Source organism: Pleurodeles waltl, chromosome 4_1, assembly GCF_031143425.1.
Source record: "Pleurodeles waltl isolate 20211129_DDA chromosome 4_1, aPleWal1.hap1.20221129, whole genome shotgun sequence".
In the NCBI taxonomy this organism is placed as follows: Eukaryota; Metazoa; Chordata; class Amphibia; order Caudata; family Salamandridae; genus Pleurodeles; species Pleurodeles waltl.
In genome coordinates this window covers 913,663,533-913,688,171 of record NC_090442.1, presented here as the reverse complement: position 1 = coordinate 913,688,171, position 24,639 = coordinate 913,663,533, and the positions used below count along the sequence as shown (strand labels likewise).

The following is a 24,639-nucleotide window of genomic DNA, read 5'->3' as shown; positions in this document are numbered from 1 at the left end:
TAGTGACATCTTGGTATAGTAATTAACTTAACGTAAAAAATATTTAGTGTGTTTCCCTCCCCCCTCTCTTCTCTCTCGCAGCTAAAGCTGATGTGTAATCTGGACGTTCCTATTTCCTTCCTTTGTCAGCAGGCACAGACTGTGTATTTATTACAGATCGACAGTGTGCACAGTTTTCTGCTTATCCCTGTGATGCTATTAATTGTGTTTGACCAATGACTGTTTCACCACTGCGCATATTAGTTGCTCAATGTTCACCAGTAGCACATTAGGGGGGTTATTACAACTTTGGAGGAGGTGTTAATCCGTCCCAAAAGTGACGGTAAAGTGACGGATATACCACCAGCCGTATTACGAGTCCATTATATCCTATGGAACTCGTAATACGGCTGGTGGTATATCCGTCACTTTACCGTCACTTTTGGGACGGATTAACACCTCCTCCAAAGTTGTAATAACCCCCTATATGTTTTGTTCAGTTTAGCTGCCTATTGGCTTTGACATGGCATTAGCCATTACATTCTGTATTCAGTTTAGCTGCCTATTGGTTTTGACATGGCATTAGACATTACATTCTGTATTCAGTTTAGTTGCCTATTGGCTTTGACATGACATTAGACATTACATTTGATATTTAGGTTAGCTGCCTATTGGCTTTAACGTGGGGTTAGACATTGCAGTTGAGACATTGCAGATGAGCTGTGTTTTTCCAAGCTGGGTTTTTCCACATGATAGACCAAGCAGTGTTCTTCACACCAGACCTTAGCTGATAAGAGCACGTAGATTTTGTGTTTACCTCGCAATCCAGTCTGAGAACGAGGGAGCTAGGGAGAATTGGCCACTCTCCAAGTTTCTTCGGTTCTCACACTGAGTTTGCTTTTAAGGAGGACTCTGGGCTACAGCAGAGGTAGATTGAATCTGCTTGACTTCAGACAGCAACGGAGACGTCAGTTGCCGGTCTCCCGTTTGGGTAGAAAACCTCTTTCTCGGAGTTGACCAGAGTCATCAACTTGCAGACCCCAGAAAGATGAAGCTGAGCTATAGGCCCTACGGTGATGAATTTGGACTTTTATGCTTTGCTTTGAAGTTATGCTATGATATAATCACATCTATTTGCTGTGTACATTGCAACTGAGAAGTACTTTGATATATTTTGCTTTCATTGCTGCGACTACTTTTGAACGTGTGCTTCCAATCTACTAATTTCATCTCTCAAGAACCTTGCAGTGAAGAAATAATAACAATAAATGTCTTCTGTAAACTCAGAAGTGCATTCCAGAGAGGTTCTGTAAGCTCGGTTATGAGATAAGAGCAGGAAATCAGAACATTTTGGCTTAGTCGTCAGTTTTCAGAGTCAGAAATTGGAGTTTCGAAGTGCACTATTTAAAAGTGTAATTGTTTTTTGTTGTTTAGAGAATTACAGAAGCACGGCAGACCATGTTTGAAAATGCATGTGAAGTTAAACTGCCTTATGGTGCTGTGAGAAACATGTTTTCTTGTTTATCAGGACTGTGTGAGTCTTCCGGTGAGTGCTGTGATAAAGCATATTTAGAAAATGTGCCTTTTGAAGGAAATGATGTTCCTTTTGTTCTTGGCAGAAGGGTTTGGATACTTTTATCTGCTTACAGAAAAATGAAGGAGAGATGTAGGCAGTTAGAACATGAAAATAAGAATTTACGTGAGCAAATTAGCCAGAACACATTATTGCAAGATAATGCTGAAATCTATAAAACTGCTGTTTTAGAAGAATCTGGCTTTTCCCATTCCAGTAATGAGGGGGTTAAGACAGCTATGGGCCAGTCTTGGCCTCCGTGTGAGCAAAACACCCCTCAGTTTTTGGCAGTTTAAGAGCATTCCTTAACTGAGAACAGAGCTCAGAATGTTATTTACAGACCGCTTCTGCAAAGAAAAATTAATTCGGACATGGCAGAAGTACCATCGCAAAATGTGCAGTTACTGGCACAAGTAAAACAAAAGATTTTAGAGTTTCTTACTGTTCGCACTAAGCAAAAGACACAGAGTTTCATGAGCTTGTTTGATTTTTGGAAACAGTATAGCCCTCATCTGAGTGAAATCCTAACACTTTGGTATAAAGTAACTAGAAAAAAACATGGGCAGCTGCGCGCTTCTGATTTGGCAAATGAAATAATTCAGACTTTAGGTTTCTGCGCAGTGCAAGAGGGAAGCACTGATTTACATGTAAATCAGGAACAGGGGAGGACAAGAGTGCCCCTGGAACTTTGGAGTATGAAACCAGAAATATCAAGCATGCAGTGGGTGATGAATTCACCTAAATCTCACAGTTTAGGACAGGTACAGAAGGCTAGTATCATGCACTGGATCTGGTACATGCAAGACAGGGCTAGAGTCACTGCAGCCCTACATGAACACCTGTCACAAGCCCCTTTTCAGGATGTGGAGAGTGTGCAGGGAGTACCACAGGAAAAAGAGTCACCAGTGAAATTGAGTGCACCATTTGAATTCGTGTCCCCTGAGGATAAAAAGCATGTTTGTTTGATTAATGATTCATTGACTGAAAAGTGGTTGTCTAGCACTGGAGAAGGAACAGTGTTGTACAATGTGTGTCAGACTTTAAAGCAAGAGCTGCTTGAGATGTGTAATTTTTACACTGATTCTTGGTTCACTGCCAATGGTTTAGCCATTTGGTTTTCCACATGGCTTGTACATAACTGGTTCAATTCCCTTGCAGATGTTAAAGAGAAAAATTCAGAGAGAGAAGTGTCCACCCAGAATTCTGACTTAGTGGGGATGGCTAAGTGGGTGCACCAGAAATGTGGACAGCTGGGAGAGAAAGCCACTTACAAGTGGGCAGAGATTAGAAAGATGCACATTCCCCTAGATTTGATAAAAACTGTGCAGCACGCACAAGAGCAATCCCACAAACGGTTAAAGATCAGTTGGGGAGAGGAAAGTTACCAGGACAGATATGGCAAATTGATCAGGTTTTAGGGGGAGTGACTGCTGCAGATTACCAATGAGAAATTAAAATTATGCTGATACCTAGAAAAGAATCTGATGCATTCATACAAATTGGAGACAGAATGGCCCAACTTGTCAAAAGTGTAGTGAATAGAGGTTTGGTAAAGAAAGTCTGCCCCAGCCCTTCTGACAGTGCAAGGAAATGGAAGCTGTGGTGCAGCAGATAAAAACCTCAGTGCTAAGGTTTGGGTTGAATCCCCAAATGACCCTCCAGAACCTGAAGAAATCATAATAAAGGGCCCCAAAAACGTCCTGCTGATGATAAAACAAGGAAAGGAAGAGGAAGGGCACATTTCAGATGACAAATGTTATTTGCAAGAAGAGTCATACTTTTTTCTTTTGCAGATCCTACCACGTTTCGCCACTGACCATGAGTGTGCTGTGTGGTCTCCCTTCGGGTGTGTGCGTGTGGGGTCGGGGAAGGGATCGAACCCCCAACCTGAACCTGATTGAGTACAAACCCCATGGATCCATTTTGCGCAACTGGCGCCTTCAGTTCAATTTCAACTTGTTTGATTACGTTCTTCCACTGGAACTAAGCAACCTTAACAGTTAACTGTCTGTGTTTTTACGTGTGGAACTCTGCCTTTCACGTACATTCCAGCAAACCTTTCAGGTGGACCGTGAACCTTTACATGAGTAGAACTCATGCTACATCAAATTGCTATTTTAGAGACACTGTTCAATCAGAGTATATAAGTTTCAGTCTTTTCGGTGTGGATGTATCTGATGTGAAAGGTTATGAGATCAATATGTTAATCCACTTCCATTGCTTTACAGTGATTGCTTTTATCATTCACATCTGATTTGCTTATAATGTTTTTTTGTTGATATTAGTTGTTTTTTGTTTTTGTTTGAAATAAGCGGTATGAAACAAAAATTAATTGGTCATAGGGTGGAATGTGATGCTATTAATTGTGTTTGACCAATGACTTTGTGTTTAACCACTGCGCATATTAGTTGCTCAATGTTCACCAGTAGCACTTTATATGTTTTGTTCAGTTTAGCTGCCTATTGGCTTTGACATGGCATTAGCCATTACATTCTGTATTCAGTTTAGCTGCCTATTGGCTTTGACATGGCATTAGCCATTACATTCTGTATTCAGTTTAGCTGCCTATTGGCTTTGACATGACATTAGACATTACATTTGATATTTAGGTTAGCTGCCTTTGGCTTTAACGTGGGGTTAGACATTGCAGTTGAGACATTGCAGATGAGCTGTGTTTTTCCAAGCTGTGTTTTTCCACATGATAGACCAAGCAGGGTTCTTCACACCAGACCTTAGCTGATAAGAGCACGTAGATTTTGTGTTTACCTCGCAATCCAGTCTGAGAACGAGGGAGCTCGGGAGAATTGGCCACTCTCCGAGTTTCTTCGGTAGGTTGAATCTGCTTGACTTCAGACAGAAACGGAGACGTCAGTTGCTTGTCTTCCGTTTGGGTAGAAAATCTTTCTCGCAGTTGACCGGAGTCATCAACTTGCAGACCCCAGAAAGATGAAGCTGAGCTATAGGGCCTAAGGTGATGAATTTTGACTTTTATGCTTTGCTTTGAAGGTATGCTATAATATAAACCACATCTATTTGCTGTGTACATTGCAACTGAGAAGTACTTTGATATATTTTGCTTTCATTGATGTGATTACTTTTGAACGTGTGCTTCCAATCTACTAATTTGGTCTCTCAAGAACCTTGCGGTGAAGAAATAATAACAATAAATGTCTTCTTTAAACTCAGAAGTGCATTCCAGAGGGGTTCTGTAAGCTCGGTTATGAGATAAGAGCAGGAAAGCAGAACACAGGCACACAAAACACACCCTCAGCAGCACAGGGGCGGCCGGGTGCAGTGTGCTAAGTAGTCGTCGGGTTTGCTGTAGGAAGGAATGGAGGGACCTGGGGTGACCTAGGGGATGCAGGAAGGGCACGGGGTGGCTTCTCGGGCCAGCCACCGACTGGGCTAGAAAGAGGGCCGCCTGCTGGTCACTCCTGCACTGGAAGGTGGTTCATCTCGGTCCTGGGGGGCTGCGGGTGCAGTGCTTGGTCCAGGCATCTGATTCCTTGTTACCAGGCAGTCGCGGTCAGGGGGAGCCTCTGCATCCTCTCTGCAGGCGTCGCTGTGAGGTGCGGGGGGGGAAATCAACTCAGGTTATTCACACAGTCGCCTGAGAGTCCTCTCTGCGGTGTTTGTTCTCTGGAGCTCAAGCCGGGGGCGTCGGGTGCAGAGTGAGAAGTCTCACGCTTCCGGCAGGAAGGGAGAGGTCTTTCAAAGTTGCTAAAAAGTTGCAAAGTTGTCACTGTTTTTTAACAGTGCCGCTGTTCTTGGGTTTTTCTTGGTCCTTCGGGTTCAGGGCAGTTCTCTGAGCCCTCAGAGGTCACTAGTCCATGTCGGATGCGTCGCTGTGCAGGTTCTTTGAGTCTGGAGACAGGCCGGTAGAGATGGGGCCAAGTCAGCTGTCGTCTCTGCGGAGCTTTCAGGTCAGCAGTCCTTCTTTTTGTAGGTTGCAGGAATCTGATTTCCTGGGTTCATGGTCACCCCTAAATACAAAATTTAGGGGTGTGTTTAGGTCTGTGAGGCAGTAGCCAATGGCTACTGTCCTGGAGGGTGGCTACACCCTTGTTGTGCCTCCTTCCTGAGGGGAGGGGGGCACATCCCTATTCCTATTGGGGGGGATACTCCAATCTCAAGATGGAGGATTTCTAAAGGCAGGAGTCACCTCAGCTCAGGGCACCTTAGGGGCTGTCCTGACTGGTGGGTGACTCCTCCTTGTTTTTCATATTATCTCCTCCAGCCTTGCCGCCAAAAGTGGGGGCAGTGGCCGGAGGGGCGGGCATCTCCACTAACTGGGATGCCCTGGGGTGCTGTAACAGAAGGAATGAGCCTTTGAGGCTCACGGCCAGGTGTTACAGTTTCTGCTTGGGGAGGTGAGAAGCACCTCCAGAAGGTACAGGCTTTGTTCCTGGCCACGGAGTGACAAAGGCACTCACCCCATGTTGCCAGAAACTCGTCTGGTAGTGGCAGGCTGGCAGAAACTGATCTCTAAGATGCCCTCCGGGTGTATTTTACAAGAACTCCCACACTGGCATCAGTGTGCATTTATTGTGCTGAGAAGTTTGATACCAAACTTCCCAGATTTCAATGTGGCCATTATGGAACTGTGGAGTTCGTGTTTGACAAACTCCCAGACTATATACTCTTTATGGATACTCTGAGGGGAGTGCCATGTCGACTCAGTCATTTTCTCCCCACCAGCACACACAAGCTGTGAGCCAGTGTGCATGTGCTGAGTGAGGGGTCCCCAGGGTGGCATAAGACATGCTGCAGCCTTTAGAGACCTTCCTAGGCAACAGGGCCCTTGGTACCAGGGGTACCATTTACAAGGGACTTGTCTGTGTGCCAGGGCTTTGGCAATTGTGGGAACAAAGGTACAGTTTAGGGAAAGAACACTGGTGCTGGGGCCTGGTTAGCAGGGTCCCAACACACTTTCAATCATAAGTAGCATCAACAAAAGGCAAAAAGTCAGGGGGTAACCATGCCAAGGAAGGCATTTCCTTACAAGGATATTCTGTGACCCTCCACTTGAGGCCAAGAGCAGATGAGGTCAGTACAGTCACCAGTTTCCCAGCTGAAAAAACACTTTGGCTACATCCTCATTAAAGTTGAACGTTCAGGTGAATGGCTGCTTTTCTGCATACGAGATTACTCAAACAATCTTGCAGCTCATATTTTGAGCTCTTATTGTGGGAGCTAGGATACTATCCAGACTCCACTATATTAAACCATTCTACCTGGGATTTCCTGCAGAGACAAGAGGAAACCTGATCATTATTAAAAACATGGCAGTGAGGCTGGTTTTTAACTTGTGGAAACAACCTTTTTCAGCAGCCTATTGCAGTTTGAACTTGTTGCTTGTGGTCAGAGTATTTAGTTTGAGGTCTTAAGTATTGCCCATTGGGTTTTTCCGCAAACCAGTGTATCTGCTCTGGTCTGAGGCTCTGTTGATGTTATCAGGTCCATGCACATGGAAACAGTGCTATTTGAAAGGCCTGCCAGACCACCTTCTTGTTAAATGTGTTCCTTATTGAACTGTTTGGGATGAGTCAGTTCAGTGCCAGGAGGCCTACAGGGATTGTGAGCTTGAAAGCTTACCAGAATCATTCATAGAGACATTTTAGAAATGGGTCTTTAAAAATAATTAATTCCTACCTCCACTTTCTTTAAAATTAGCCAGCAGAATGTATTTTCTCCTTCATCATCCAGATTAAGAACATCTCCCAAAGACAGTCACTGGTTTGGTTCTTAAAATCAAACTTACTGTTTGGCCTAGTTTTCAGTATTACTAAGGACATACTTGCCTAGGTCTGTCATTACTCACACCGGATCTTAAACCCACATTCGTGGTCAGGTTTTCAGGAAAACATGCTGGATAGACCCATCTACCCCCACATCCAATCTTTGAAACCTTTTTATAGTCGCTCCTAAAACTTCTCTACTGGTTATTGTCATGTGCATCCCCAAACCTCTTTAAAGGCTTGCCAGTTTGTGTTCGTGCACATCCAGTAGTATTGCATCACCCACAGATAGATTTTATGACTAATGGGCTTTTTTTTTTTTTTTAAGAACCCTTGTTTGGGGTGGGATTATTTCACATTCACTGAAGATGGTCATGCACCTGCGAGATACTCTGAAGTTTTACAAGATTTTCCAAGGTAGTTATCCAACTAATCAATTGCTTACTTGCACCCGAACATAGTTCTCTGTCGCTTTTAGGACTCTGAGCTCATTCACTGGTTGGATCTCAATCAATAAAGTGACATATTTAGACCCTGCAGAGAGAATGGAGAAATTCTATTAGTAACATTCATATATTTCCTTGGTGTTGTGCAGTGTTACATTGCCAAAGTTACCATTTACAATTTGCTACAAATATTCATCTAGCAGCCAACTATGTAATGCAAAAAAGCTGATTTGTGTTATGTCTGTACTAAGAGGCACAAAATCTTTAACAGTACTTCATTTTAACGAGTTCATTGGCCATCAAAAGTGACTGGATCACTGTAAACATGCTGTTCAAAATGATACCGATGAACATTTTGAAAGCATCCTCTAACTTGGTACCCCACATCTAGGACTATGAAAATATGTTTCAGCAATTGTACGAGGAAGGAAGTTTGTTTGGAGAGCATTACTATTCAAATTCATGCAAATGGGTCTAAATATGTATCTATACTAGAGACCGATTAGTTAGCACCTGGTACAAAAATGCTGCAACCTAAAAGATTACTTAAAAGGTAAAGGGCTGGATTAAGCTCGACTTCAACTGAAGGTGCGGCAGCATTGGTTGGGGAAGTGACATGGAAGTGAGTTTACCAAGCCTATCAGTCAAAAGGTCGACCCCCCCCCCTTATCCTGTCCCCCAGGAGAGGAAGGTAGGGTCTCATATGAAAGGAGGAAGGACTTCGAGACCAGTTGAGCCAAATAGGGCTACAGACAGGTCAGTAGAAGGAGAGTCATTAGGGATCCAGACCATTCCCCATTACAGACCACTATGAAGTGGAGGGGTTGAAATCCTGATAGGTGTATATAAAGGGGAAAACTGAGCAGTCCAACTGTAACTTTTGGAGCAAGAATCTTAGTACCGATGGCCAATCCGTCTTCTGCAAGCAAGTGACAGGGACGTTGACAAGCAGAAAGGATGTAGAATTCCATCCCAAACTAAAGGCTGCAAAAGGAGGGAAGTACTGGTGCAATCCTTTACTTCTGCTGGAAGAATAACTTCAGTCCTAGAGGTGACGCAGGATATGGGGTTACATCTTTATGGTCTTTTCTGGCCCAACGCAGAGCAGAGTGTCTGTTTTATCTACCTACAGGGGTTAAAGTGAACTCATTTAACACAATATTTCTCTTAGTTAATGCTTCTTTTTATGACAGCACAGCTCAGAAAATGAAGGAGGCAAACTTTGCTCACTGTTTTCGACCTGTTCTATCTGAAATCAATGCACTACCCCGGGGAACAGAGTGAAATAAATTACATTTACTTCTGCAGGTGCATACAAAATAGCTGCTCAGCTCTGTGCCACACCATTAAAGACCATCATGATACAGCTTATGATGGTTCCTAATGCACCTCGTGAAAGGACTATTATTGGAAGAGAGTTGCAACTACAAATAGATGGATATCTTGTACTGACAGCATTCGGTCAATAATACCAATGTAAGGACTACACTGGTTGATAGCTGAATGGAAGAAGATGGTTCAAAATTGTCCAGTGCTATTGATGTCTCTGAAGGCGGAGAATAGTGCTTTAAAGAAGAAACATCTTGCTATGCATAACCAACTTAACTCATGAAGGGTTAGGGGCTGACATGATGTGGTCTTGAAACAGTCGCAGTTGTCTGTCTACTGCATTTTCTATTCTCTGTAGTCTTCACAGTTGGTTGATGGGTGTTCTCCAGTACTGAATTTGCATATTCGAGGGGTAGCAGTACCAGGGAGACTTTGTCAGAAACCTTAAAGAGGGGACACATCCGAGGGCTTAAACGGTAAAGAAGGCACTTAAAGTAACTTGATTCGCTTGTGGGTCAAGGGATGGGTCTCAGTCCATGGTCATTCCCAGGTTTCTGTTTACGTCATCGGAGGATGCTGACCCCAAGAGTAGGTATTAGTAGGGAAGTAATCCTCCCATTTTCCTCAGAGAGGATTACAGCTTTGGATGACCTGAATTTCATAGAGTTGATAAATATCCATTGTTCCAGAACTTGGTGGCAGTGGTCCATGCAAGAGAAGCCTAGATATGGTGGCCTATGCATCTTGCTTAATTGTAGCAAGTTAGACTGAAGGCCTTTAGAAGTCAAGTAACACGATGCAATAAGCATGGAAATAGGAGCAGCAAATTAGAAGCTTGCGATACCCAGAGTTCATTTCGAACAAAGTTGATAACTACAGGATGATAAAGATCGTGCTTGAACTGGCAGAGAGGGAGCTGAAGAACCAGACTAGGAGAGTTCTTTGAAATCACTTCTTCTAGCATCCATATTAGAGCAGGAGTCATGAACTGTATCTCAAGGACAGACTCATTCAGTGTTAATGTGGCAGAAACTAAATTTCCCCAGCCGAGATATTCAGGTTGTCCAAGATGACCAATCCAATTTCATGGTCAGAGACCTGGCTGTTTTCTTCCAGGAGGTTGGAGAGCTGATGAAGGCAACATGTAGGCACATACACAGTTCTCTGATAAGTCTTGGTCCATCCCCGAGGCAGTTTTGATATCTGAGCAGCAAAGTGCAGAATGGAGAGCACTGAGAAGAATGGCATCTGCTACCCGCACTTCACTTTCACCCTAGCGATCACACACCCTTCTCTGCAATGGAGAAATTGCAGTCTATAACTGTGGAATTTTTAAATGGGGTGGGGGCAGCAACTTGTTGCACTTTAGGTAACAACCTCAGCAGTGCGGAGTTGGTGCACCCTGCCTGCCCCTGCACAGTTGTGTTGCTGAGCCGTATGGCTTTCTCTCGCTCTATATCTATAAAATCCAAGAGGGGAACACTGGTAAAAACCTAGCTTCGAAAACAAAAGAATCAATGCGTTTATAATTGGCACAGTTGTAAACAGATTTTACTGTGCATCTAAAGTGCCATCCTTGTGCAATGGTGGAAAAGAAAATAAAGACTGAGGGAAGCTTCATGCCATACAACATTAAGTATTAGCCACTAAGTCTGGTTTTGGCTAGCTGATGCAAGCATATTCCATAGAAATGAAAAAAATAACATGCTGGCAACTGAGCGCCAAACGACCATTTGCATGCAATAAAATCTTTACTTTTTAAAATGAAGCAACCATCGCATATAATTTGAACAGAAAAGCACAGAACACAAGTATAGAAACCACTCGTTAGTGGCACAAAAGGGTATTATTGCATTCGAATTACTGCAACCTGAACAAGCAGCTTAAACTCACAGTGGACTTTAAAAAAATAGGTAAAACAAAAAATAATAATAATAAATAAATAAATAAAGAATGGAAAGAATGGAAAGAAAAAAAAAAATACACTGGCTATATAAAACATTGGCCTACCAGCCCTGGCAATGAAGTGTATTTTTTACGCAGATATTGTCAATCTATCAGGCAACGTGATCCCTCACAGTGCAAGCGAACACATGGGCAGAACCACTGTGCCATGCAAAGCGCTGTGGTGAATGGTAGCAAAATGTGACAGTTAAAGAGACCTGCAGGCTAAGAGACTGACCTGAATCCCCTCTATGTACGTGTGTATATATGTTTTAATTGTGATGTTTATTGAGTAAAGCAGTCCATAGACCAGACTGAAAAAAAGAAGATAGAATCAAGCATGATTTGCTGAAAAAAGAGAAAATATTAACATGGCAGTTTGAATCAATAGTCTGTACATCGGACGACAGTCAATTCTCTCCACTCCACACCATAACACCTTCTACGCAACAGACCAAAGCAAAATACAACTGCAATAACATCAACTAAGCTGCTGCTAAAAAGAGAGAAATGTCAAACCCTTACAACCAAAAAGGATTGCAAATACAGTTTAATTTACAAAAACTTACAATACCTGATCTCTGCTGCTTAGGTACACTTTCTGCATCTCGATAACTGAATGCTAGGAAGGAAAAAAAAAAACATTATGTGTTTGTCAGTATCTGATTTATATTGGCATATTTTTTTTATTATACACGACGCATTCAAAGCAAGGAATTTTGGAACGTCAGAGTGGCATGCCTACCCGGGGAGTGTGGCAAGACACAATGATTTCAAGATCAATCTGGTGCCTCTGACATGGTGTGCGACTTTTGCATTGCCTTGCACATCACACAAGTGTTCAGACAGGAACAAGCTGGCTTGTCATCGTGTCATAAATCACGCCATGAATCAAACTTACAGGAGTAATGTGGTCTTCTTATAAAGCTATAAATCATCTTGACGATTATTGATGTCAACTGGAGTCTTTGAGCTTTACTTTCTGTGTGTGTTTTGGTTGGGGTGGAGGTTTAGTTTCACAATTTCTTTTAGACCAGCGGGCCTGGACTGCCAGTGCAGTCTGACTGGTTTACCCTGCTGTGATGCATCCCAAGGTTAGTACCTGGTCTGCCACTCCTTTGTGGTTGGGTATGGTCTTTCAAACCTCTTGAAGCTCCATTTATTTATCTCCTTTACTGCCATGCTGCATGTGGGTCTATGTCCTCACCCAGTGTTTCATTCTTTAACGGCACCCTGCCAATGACTGGCCCAGAGGCCTTTGTTTCTGTCTCCAAAGGTTGCAACCAGTCATGACTGAAGTGTTTTGGGCACCTCAGGTTGCTAAGGCCGTGCCTAATGGATTCCCATCCATTTGCCCTGCAGTATTTGGTCACCGCCATATTGAGTTTCTTTCTGGATTTCTCCAGAACCCCAGTGTACCAAGCCCCGCTTCATTTTTGCCTGGCCAAAATTCACGACCATATTAAGCTGGTGTTGCCAAATGTCCTAGAAGACTTGGTTAGGTCATGTCTGTTGTGCTCCAGAAACTTTATTCTCCCCAAATGCGCCAGGTCGTTCACCCCTAGGTGCATAATAAGGAGGCCTGGTTCGTCTGGGTGCTTTTCATGCATTTTATTCAGTGGAGCACCCAGCTGTTCACCATGCATTCAAGACACCCTTATCGATTTTATATCTGTTTTGATCAGTTTGGGGAGACCAGCTCTTCCCCCGTGCCCACCAATCTTGTGCCCTCCGAATGAACGAGTGTCCCACAATCCACATGGTTGTCCGTCTGTCTCCTGCCAAGACAAACTATGTCAGCTTGTTATACAATAGGTGTGGTACAGTTGTGAGGGTAGGGTAGCAGTTGGTTCTAAGGCCCCCCTTCTTGCTGGATTGTCACGTATCTCTTGTAGGCTGATGAGTGCCACCTGCCTAGCCCATTAATACCCTCACAGTCTTTACCCCCCTATCCATGCCGCTGTTGCTGCCCCACTGTGAAAAGCCAAACTCTGTTGCTAGCAACCCTGCCTTGGTGAGTGCCATCTTCAACGCTTCCTGAAACTGAAACTTGTCAGGCACTCCCCATTGCTGTGTTTGTAAAGGGGGCTCCCCCCACCCCCCCTTCGCCCCCCGCTGGGAGGATTATTTATATTCCTGCATCCAGTGACCGGGGCACAGACCAGATTTTTGTCAGGGAGGCACTGTAGTTTCATCAATGCCCCCTTGGCCTGCAGGTCGGTTTCGGATCTCCTCATTGTTACCTCGTCCTGCCTTGTACTCAGCTGTAGGTTGCACACCTGGCGGCAGGCCCCTGCTGTATCCTTTTTGGATGGTGCCAGAAGCTCGCTCACCCTATACGCCCCAAAAGAAACCTAGCATAAATGCTGCCATGAATAACAATTTTAGAGACATCCGTGCAAACTTTAGTCAGGAACCCTACTGGGTGGTCCAGGGTGCTGAATTCAGTGTGCTACCTCTGGTCCTCCCTTTGCCTTTCCAGGTGATGCCATCCCTTCAGTGCTGCGTAAGGTAGTGCGAGATGCTGGGATCATCCCTGGTGGAGAGGTTGGAGAAATGAGCTATCGCCACCAGTTGTGCTTGTGCCAAAGATCTAGTTGTGTTCTGGTCAGATTGCTCTGCGGCCCCCGCTGTGCTCTGTACATTCCTGAAAGACTCCAGTCCAGTGACCCTCTGAACTGTCTTTTTGTATGTATTATTAACAAACACAGTTTCTACCCAGTCGCCATCTGTATGACGGCGGGCCAAAGAAAACACTGACCCTCCTTATCTACAATGAAGCTTTAACTTCTGAACTCAGAGGAGCTGCTTTGTTACGTGAGGCAGTTTGACATATCGCAGTTTGCAGTTTCTACAGCCTTCAACAGCAGCACAAACTCATGGCCCAGCAAAGACCACCAGATCAACCTAGTTTACCAGGGTTCTCAGGTGTTCATGGTAGTATTCAGCACGATACAAAATACAAAGGCATTCCTATGCTTGTGTAAAGCGGTTGACCATTTTATCTCTCCTTTATTTTACTTCTGACGGCAAGAAATTGATTTAAGGTAGCAAAACAAATAATTCCAGCACTACCTGTTGTGTCAGAATATTAACTTTCTATTACATACTTGACTATTTTGGTACACTCTAAGTCTCTTTGTGTCTCAAATAATTCGATTTACAAAGTGCTGCACGGTCTGCACCAGCAGCACGTCACAGAAACAACACATATTTGTAAATCCAATAGCTCATCTTTGCGACCTCCTGGCTTTTGCAATGGTTTTATTTTATGTACATTGCAAATTTGTTGTAAAAACTATACTTGCTAAAATTAGTAAACCCCTTACTTCAGGGCAATTTTGTATTGTAACTGGAATGGACCTTATTCTAACTGTCTCTAACTGCCCAATTTATTGGGCTGTCCAACGCTTGTGTGGTACATGTGAACGGAGACATGTTTAGGTGTGTGGGTAAGTTCTGGTTGTGGGGCAGTGTTCAGAATGGGGCTCGACTGTACAGCATCCATTTTAGGACATCCTCATTCCTCACTCCCCATCCCTACTTCTCAACCCTGCTTCTCATCCATCACCCTTGCTTCCTATCCATCATCCCTACTTCTCACCTGCCATCCCTACTTCTCATCCATTCTTCTTTTCTATCATCCCTACTTCTCATCCATTATTTTCTATCATCCCTACTTCTCCTCCATCATCTGTCATTCCTACTTCTCATTCATCATCCCTACTTCTCTTCCATCATTCATCATCCCTACTTCTCTTCCATCATTCATCATCCCTGCTTCTCCTCCCTGCGTCTCCTCCCTGCTTCTCTTCCATCATCCATCACCCTTGCTTCCCATCCATCATCCCCACTTCTCACCCGCCATCCCTACTTCTCACCCGCCATCCCTACTTCTCATCCATTCTTCTTTTCCATCATCCCTACTTCCCATCCATGATTTTCTATCATCCCTACTTCCCATCCATGATTTTCTATCATCCCTACTTCCCATCCATGATTTTCTATCATCCCTACTTCTCCTCCATCATGTCATTCCTACTTCTCATTCATCATCCCTACTTCTCTGCCATCATTCATCATCCCTACTTCTCTTCCCTGCATCTCCTCCCTGCTTCTCTTCCATCATCCATCACCCTTGCTTCCCATCCATCATCCCCACTTCTCACCCGCCATCCCTACTTCTCACCCAGCATCCCTACTTCTCATCCATTCTTCTTTTCCATCATCCCTACTTCCCATCCATGATTTTCTATCATCCCTACTTCCCATCCATGATTTTCTATCATCCCTACTTCCCATCCATGATTTTCTATCATCCCTACTTCTCCTCCATCATGTCATTCCTACTTCTCATTCATCATCCCTACTTCTCTTCCATCATTCATCATCCCTACTTCTCCTCCCTGCGTCCCCTCCCTGCTTCTCCTCCATCAGCCTTCATCCCTGCTTCTCTTCCATCATCCATCACCCTTGCTTCCCATCCATCATCCCCACTTCTCACCCGCCATCCCTACTTCCCACCCACTATCCCTACATCTCACCCGCCATCCCTACATCTCACCCGCCATCCCTACATCTCACCCGCCATCCCTACATCTCACCCGCCATCCCTACATCTCACCCGCCATCCCTACCTCTCATCCATTCTTCTTTTCCATCATCCCAACTTCTCTTCCATCATTCCTACTTCTCAAACCTTCATCCCTGCTTCTCATCCATCTTTCATCATTCCTAATTCTCATGCCTCAGCCATCATCCCTTCTCCTCATCCATCATCCCTACTCCTCATCCATCATCCCTACTCCTCATCCATTATCCCTACTCCTCATCCATCATCCCTCAGTCCTCAGTCCTACCAACACATTTTCAGTTTTGTGAAACACACCTTCACACTGACTGGCTGGCAACAGCCAATCAGAGTTGTGAAAGAGGCCTGTATTCTATTTCACTGAAAAACAGCGTTCTCATTGCATGTGCTGGTGTGGAGGAGAGGAAATGCAACTGTGTGTTTGTTTCCAGTGAATTCAGGGCTGTACAACATTTAATTTTATTCAACTAAGTGTTTACTGTTTACACAGGCTTCTGCAGAAAGCTCTGCTGGTTTGGGTAATACAAGGAGGCCACAGCTTGGGCCATAAGTCAGCTGTGGAGAGTGTTATACAGTTCATCTACAGTTCAATGTAAATCTTTCTGGTTTCTGAAAAGAAAAGAAAACCGCTCTCAGAGATAAAAGCAGCTTCAGATTTCAACATTTTATTTGTTATAAATAAAAATGAAACCAGAAAAGGTTTGGATGAATTGGATTGCACGGTCACCAGTGTTGATTTTAAACATTTTCTTTCTACATTTGAAAATGAAACCAGAACGCAGGGATGATGGATGAGAAGTAGGGATGATGGATGAGAAGTAGGGGTGATGGATGAGACGCAGGGATGATGTACGAGAAGTAGGGATGATGAATGAGAAGTAGGGATGATGGATGAGAAGCATTGATGAGGAGTGAGGTTGTCCTAAAACAGATGCTGTACAACGGAGTTCTGGAGCGGTGTTTGAAGGCATCGCAAGTCAGTGGGCAATAATAATGCTCAGATAACAAGCATTCCGTTCTTGATTGCCTTCCAGTGAGCAAAAAGTGGTGGTCTTGGATGTCCCACTTGTAATTACCAATTCTAAATTTATTGTTGCTATTTATATTTCACAAGCACTCACAAAGCCAACGGGTCTATCTTGTTCTACGCATATGTTTGTTGTGGTGTGATTCATCTGGATGCATGAACAGAAAACTCACAAAGAGGCACCTAAATGCTGGTAAGTCAGCATGCTGTATAAAGCACAAGTGTGTAGTTGACATATTTTAAGGTACACCCTTAATTACTTGTGCCACACCTCTTTTAGAAACCTCCGCTTTTCCATCCTACTTATAGAGAACAGGAGCGGCCTAACGGTAAACAGGGTTTAGGGATGCAACATAAGGTCAGGTGGAAGCAACACAGGGCAGAGCAGAAGTAATATGGCGGGCATGGGTGGTGGAAGCAACACGGAAGGGACAGCAGGGGTGGGAAGCAACAAGTAGAGGTGGGGCAGATTCATGGGGAACAAGGGAAGGCAAAGCAACACAAGAGCAGGGGAAGGAACACGGGGGCGGAAGCAACAGGGGTGCTGGTGCGAGTGGAAGGACCATGCAAGGTGTGGGAGGGAAGTCAACTGACAAGAGGAGACAGCAATGTGGAGTGCAAGAGGAGGAAAAGTAAATGGGTGAGAGCAACGTAGAGCTGGGGGGTAAGAAGCAAGCAGGCATGAAAGCAACATGGGAGAGAAACTCCTGATGGTGAGCACATCATGGAGGAGGGCAGGCAAGAAGCACACAGGTGAAAGAGAGCAACATGGAGTATGGCAGAGGGGGAAAAATGTACACAACGCAGCTGGAAAACATATCGACTCTTCTGGAGTGCATAAAACAAAAAGAAAAAGGCAGCACATGAAATATGAGCAGTGGAAAGGCAAGTAATGAGTTAATGTTTCTGGGGAGGGACAATCACAAGAAGAGGAAAGGAAGCTTATAAATAAGAAGCAAGCAAATGAGATTGACAATAAAGCCAACCAAGGGAAAGCAACGGCATGCTCCAAGCTCACTGTAAGCGGACAACAGAGCTCGTAACACACCGCTCATAGGCTGTCTAGTATGTCAAATATAAATATATTTGAGAGGAATTGCAGAGGCCAAGTTCTTTTAAGGTTTGACTTTGCAGCGCATCTGTCTGCTTGAGCTATTTTTTACCAACTGTTTAAATATATACAGAAAGAGCTTTGGCTCTGCCTAGAGAGGATTTCTCTCTCAACGCATTCTAGCAGATGTTTGGTGTATCATATAGTCTCCTACAGAGCATTTCCATTGTAATGCACAAGAGGTTGTTTTACAAGTTAAATGTATACTAAATTATAACGTATTTAAAGGAATCTCAGAAATGCATTGTATATGGATAGAAAACAATTTTAGATGGAGCGTAGGTGTTTCACCTTGTGTATTCTTTTAAGTATACTTATACTGTGGGCTTAAAGAGATTTCAATTGTTGGTTGCAGTGACCTTTAAAACCCCTTTGCTCGCTAGTGGTCAGTTCTGCCTTTTTGTCCCTCCTTTTTCCCTTTCAGAGCAGGGAACGCTTAGCCCTGTTTATCTCTTTTGTAGGGGACTTTTTTTTCCAGTTTTTGCCTGCTCATCTTACACTGTGGGAGTGGGGGAGGGCAAACACGCTTCCTCTGGCAAGTACTCCCACAGGTCGCCCTTCCCCCTAGCTCCCTCTGCAAACCTAAAACAACAGCAGAGAGGGGCATTTCCTGGGCCAGCTCACCTTCACTCTCTTTGTCTTGTTTAAGTGGCTTCTATAGGGAGTGGCCTGTCCGAGGAGTGCGCTATGAATAAAGACCATGTTGCAGCTTGATTTCTCTGCATTCACTGCAGATTTGACACTTTGCCATATGTTCAGTTTCGTTGATGTTACCTTGCATGCTCAGTTCTCGGGTAAGCCTGCCTGTACCATTTCGGCTTTGTGTTTAAGAAGACCTGAATAATTTCAGTGTCATAAACTTGTCATCAAGGTCATTTGTCAGCCTGCCTAAAGTTTCCACTTTACTGCACTGCCTATGGGCTTGCCTTGAGGAAACCGAAGAGGTTTTTCAGCCTGGGTTACGTTTCAGTGAAATACTGTGTACAATTACCTGTTGCAGGCGCGGCTCCCATTCAGATGCCACGGGCCAGATCAATAGGCTTTGGGCAGCTCTGATCGTGTTTATTGCAGTTAATGATGAGAATGAAGATTGTGTACAGCTCTCTTCTGCGTGTGCTTCTCTAGGCACCTCCCCCGTACCTCATCCCATGTCACTCTCAAGCAGAGTGCTCTAGCGCAACCTCCCCTTCACTACTGTTTCACCTCAGGGCTTCTGGTTTTGTTTTTTGTTTTTTTCTCCAATACACAGACTCAGTCCAGCATTGAAGGGCTTTATGTGGGCTCCATTTACGCTACACAAGGTCACATTCATTTATTGAGCACATGGGGAATACGATGTGCCCAAGATCAGAGAATGTTGAGCAGATGTGGGACTCGAATTAGGTTCCCAATTTCGAACTCAGCAGCCCTGAGAGTACTACCATGTCCTTTGCTTAGGCAGGTCATGCTTCGTCCATGACATTGTCTTAAATATGATTTTCCAGCCTCTCCTTGGCAGTGGGTGACAAATAGGCTGTTTTTGTCACTGCCCAAGCCCACTGCCCGTTTTTCACTGAACCCTGGACACGCCAGCTCCCACTAGATACTCAAAGCCTTTAACTTTGCACTCATCGCATAAGACGAGACCCTTGAGGGACAGACATTGTTCATGTAAATCAAGATAATAACATCTACAGGCACTTCTGATTAAGTGTGAGACAAGCAGCAAGGAGTGTCTCCAGCTCTTGCTGAGAGTGGGATCGCAGTGTTTACGAGTGGGCCAGGGTTCATACTATTACATCTTGCTGATACACTTGCTCTGGAGAGGTAAATTGCTTTATTCAGATGGGATGATAATAGAGTGGATGTGAGAAGTGACGAATATGTTGTTTCTTTGTTTTGGAGCGACCAAAGAATGCAAGTTCTGTGTTCAACCTATGTATTCGTCTGCACTTTGCCTCATGTTTTTCTTTTCTTCGTATGGCCTTTTTATCTTTTTCAATTCAGCGACCTGAAGTGAATTGGGCGATGTCTGGTGCAAGAGAAATGCTCTAAAATAAACGTGTGTTTGAACAAAAGGAAGACTCTGGTCACTGAAATTCATAACTTGTCAATAATGCACAAAAAGTTCATTTATACAGGACGGAGAGGTTATGCCGGACATTCATCTGATACACATATTTTTAATGACAAATTATGAAAATGTCGAAGTGCTCCACAGTAAGAAAAATTATCATCTTCTCACAACTACCCCCACAAGATTCAATCATTCCTCCCTTCCCCCACTTATTGCCAGCACTGTTAAGGGCACAAAGAGACACAAATATTGTTTGCTCTTTAATGCAGGATTTGCAGGTTGATTTAGGATTTTCACTCACAGCCTAAGCCTTCGTAATAAGACTAGGTCATTTCATGTTTGTTTGAATAATTTAGATGCAAGCACTCAAAATTCCTCTTGGTAGCATTTCATTCCACTTATTTAGAAGCTTGTCTTTGTCATATGTAAGATCTCCTTGGGTAATTGCAATAATTCCTGCCCCTTTCACCACACCCATCTAATAGAGTGTAGCCCTCAATTCTTCAGTAGGAGATCACAAGCGAACACCACCACCCCCTCAAAAAAAAAAAAAAAAAAAATGGGACTTTTGGTATCACTGGGCTTTATTATTAAAGTACAGAAGGCTCAGCACCTTTATTGGGCATACCTTCTCCAGTAAAGATTTACTAAGACATCAAAACACTGATGGATGCAATTGGGCTGGTGCCTATCCAAAGAAGCTTCCCAGCTACTGCAGGTTTCTATGGGCATCATTCAATTAAATTGCTTTTTTTTTTGGCTCTTCTGTGCCTGTTCAGTAAGGAAGCAACTATAGAAAGATGGATAGAGTATTAATTAAAAGGAATTCTCAATGCTCAAAAGAGTTAGGTCTGAAGTGTGGTTTAGAGGTGTGTACTCAAATCTTTTTCATCATTTTTAGTTCTGTTTGAGATTGTCATAAGCAACCGGACATGCACTATCTATTGCTTCTTTAAAAAGAACAAGGAACAAAAAAAAAAGCCGCTATGGCTTGGCTAGCGCTGACCACGTCACATCACTTTTTAACATCGAGCGTGTAAGGGCTTTGACCTGTTGTAAGAATTGTGGGCTTTTAACCACGCCCACCGCACGTCCATCACTTTGACTCGTTCGTGGGCATGACTTTCAAAAATCCTTTGTGATCATTGGTAAATGCTTTATGTTTGTCCATCCTTGGGGCGGTTTTGTTACCACCTTGCAGACTACATGGAGAATTGCACGACTGCCAATACGTTTGACTGCGAGCAAACTTTTTTCTTTTAGTGTTTCTCCTTCCCGCTTATGGTGGCCATGCCACTTTGAATCGGCTTGCTTTTGGCGACTGTTTTACTTTTCATTTTCAATGCAAGTGGCAAGAAAAGTCCAGTTAGGAATATACAATGCTAATAGCTCTAACTCGAGCAAGCATGAGGCCCATTACATTGGAAAACCTTGTTATTTAGTGGTTTCACAGCAGAAAGTGAAACAAAATAAAAGTCAGACATTTTGACTTTACAAATGCTTGCTTAGGGTTGTGGAGAGTGTTGCTCCCAGGACGCATTTGGTTAGTGCAGCCTTTGGTTGAAAACTTTCAAAATTATCCGCAGTAATCAGCTGAAGAGAGAAGCCCATCATCACAGCAGTTGTGCAAGGTGCATGAAAAGTTGTTGAATAAAAGGGCTACATCATTACTGACAGTTCATGGTGGATGGAAGAGAAATCTTTGTAATTGTGAATTTAGAAGTCTCTAAATGTTTGTTGCACAGCACAGTTTTGTTTTGCATATAAGCTTCTATGGATATTACAATTTAAGGTGAACTTTCAGAGATTAAAAATTCATTGTTTTAGGGTTATTTTTTAATTAACAATGCAGGAGGATGTATATTCTCTAGAACCAACAAACAGCACCTTCTACAATTGACTCCTATGTAACTCAAGGAGAAACACTTCAAAATATATTATCCATTACACATAGTCATTGTCATTATCTACCTCAAGACGATTAATAAGGACTAAGGTAAGGAAAGGAGTAAGGGACAAAGCAAGATACACCAAAGACATCAACTTAAATAATACTTTGTATATCATAGGTCACTCCCACATTTCTTCTAGGGCAAAAAAATAAACCCCTTTGACCGATTTGAATAAATGCCAAGCTCCTTCATCCCCAGAGGTCAGCCGTAAGTGCTCCACATGGTGCACACCTACATAAAGTGGCATTACTTGTACATGAGTAGGAAGTCTCACCTTTCCCCCTTATGGGAGTGTTCAATGTACAAACCTGTCACTGTGAAGTTTAAGGTAGGCCTTGCATTCCAAAATACTTTAGGTAAAACAAAGGGGTTTTCACATTAACATTTTTAATTTGATTAGAACAGTTAGTGTTTGCATTGAGGAGACGATGACCACAAATATTTCAACCAAAATGGTGTCAATCAGGTTATTCCTTGATGTAAATAAATATATAAGGATGAGAAGCCTTTTCTAAGGGCCCTAAATTCAATCAAAGTTTACTGGGAAGTAACTGTTAGGGCCACAATAGTGAATGACCAAGTACTCATTTTTATCGTTTGACTCCTAGGACAGCAGCGCTCGAACAGTCATGCAGGTGCATGTTTTACTTATATAAAAAGCTCTCAGTAGGAAGCAAACATGTTAACAGGTTAAAAAAAATCTATAAAGAAAACCACATGCCTTACGCCTGCTGGTCCAGAGTTTTGCCCCCAGAAATGATTACAGCTTCTTCGCACATGGCTGCAAAATTTGAGTTAACAGTGCCCCTATGGCCACTGTTAGTGTGCAGGGGTTTCTTAAGGAACCTGTGTGTAGTTTGAAAGAAACTTTAGTATTACAAGATTTGCCAATCCCGTGTATGATCTTCAGAGTCGATGGCTGATATCTGAGTGAATGAGGGGGTGGGTTTTGTTCTTGCATGGAAAATCTGCTAGAAGGAGGTCCTCAAGGGAAGGTAGAGAAAGGTTACCCAAAACTACCTACCAGGCTTTTATACAGGTTTGGGGAGGACAGGAGATGTACATAAGTGGGCTGTAATTTTCAAAAAGACGAGATTACCTCTGCACAATGAAGACCACCATATTGTGCAGCACACACAAATGGGGTCCAATTGACTATAGCACTCCCCAGTTCAGCCACTGTAATACCCCTCAACCCCCGCCTCACTCCCCCCTCACAATTTTCAGTACAGGAACCCTTCATGCATGCCCAAAGGATGAAGAAGGCAAAGGAACCCAAATATGACTTTAAAAATATCACAATGACGGTTGTGGTACAAGATTACCGCACACTGTTAAATCCCCACAGTTTAAATGAAAACAAAAGGCAATCACTTCTAGGGTGTACCATAAAAAACTACCCCAATATATAGAATTAACAACAAATGAGGAAGATGCACTCTCGCATCAAAATTTGTCAAAATTTAGGAAAACAATATTATAAATTCAAAACATCATGGAACAAGTGGAATAGAGAAGTTGATTCTTTATTTCTTGCTTGTATTTAGAAATAAAAAGATGGACACAGCCGGTATGCATGCTGGGGAGGCCCCTTGCAAAGTATTCAATGGATACATTGTTTTGAGGACTCTCGGACCACGGAAATGGATTTTTAAGTATAGTGGCCACACAAGGGGTATATTCAGACTGTATTATTTTGGAAACAATTTGTATGATCCACTATAAAGTGTGTCTAATGGATTATGGGGAAGGAATTCCAATCTGAGATTTATAATGAAGAAGTCCCTATGTTCAGGGATGAAACACATTGGTTGTGTCCATCCTTTTAAGTGAGAGTGCCTCATCTTTATGACATCTTGTCCTTACTCGGGGAGGAGACACTAGGCAGATAGAGATAAATAGATCTGTTGCCCTGTTTAGAACTATTGCTGTCCTGACACAGGGCATAAGTATAAGTATATACTTTTTAATTTCTGTTTGCCAGGTTTATGCACCAAGAAATTTGGCTAACAGACTTTTGAGAGGCTGAGGCCCTCAGTATGAGTTTGGAGGTCTTTCAGAAAGACTGCCGCGGTAGCGGGAGCCAAAGCATCCCGCCGTATTAAGAGACCACAAAGTATTTTGCTCAAAAACAGCCACAAATCCGAAACCTCCAGGATGACCGAGAGCGGGATAGAGATGGTCCCACCACCAGCATCGCCATGCCGATCAAATACCATCCGCCATATTACGACCCACAAACCAGCACAGCGGTCATTGCACTGCGGAAAACCATTGGCAGTGTGAACCGCCGCAGTCAAAAACACAGAACTACCAGAACACAGCACCACATTTGACAAATCGAATATTCCCACCCGACACACACATTAGACACACCAACACACAACCCTTTACAACCAAAACAAAATACACCAACAGCGAGGACCACACAAACCAAAGACAACTGCACACGTTCACCATACACACTATCACACACAACACTCAGCACACACCACACACAACTACACCATTGACACTATACACACTGTCAAAGCACACAAACACCACAAACAACCAACACACACAACCAAGCACCCCTACCCCATCAAGCACCCTACAATGCACCCTTGCACACTAGAAACCCCCACTCACAACACAACCACCATGTCATGTCAGAAACACCCACACTTCACAGACGATGAGTTGAGGGTCATGGTAGATTAAATCGTCAGGTTAGAGCCACAACTGCTCGGAGCACAGGTCAAGCAAACATCCATACCCAGGAAAATGATTTGTCCTGACAGGGTCAACTCAGTGGGGGACCATCCACTCACAAGGGAGGACATCCAGAAGAGTTGGAATGACCTATGGCAGAAGGTTGGTTCCATGGCATCCAGGCACCAAATTGTTGTGA

The 24,639-nt window shown here is 43.5% G+C and overlaps 1 protein-coding gene across 1 annotated transcript in view; it reads right to left on the bottom strand.

Moving 5' to 3' along the window:
• Window positions 1-24,639, bottom strand: part of GSAP (gamma-secretase activating protein) — a 646,974-nt gene that overhangs the window by 480,328 nt on the left and 142,007 nt on the right. Inside the window, exons 5-6 of the mRNA XM_069229679.1 lie at window positions 11,584-11,631; window positions 7,736-7,824 (exon numbers count right to left, since the gene is read on the bottom strand). Of these exons, the coding sequence (XP_069085780.1) occupies window positions 7,736-7,824; window positions 11,584-11,631 (137 nt within the window). The remainder of the gene's footprint in view (window positions 1-7,735; window positions 7,825-11,583; window positions 11,632-24,639) is intronic.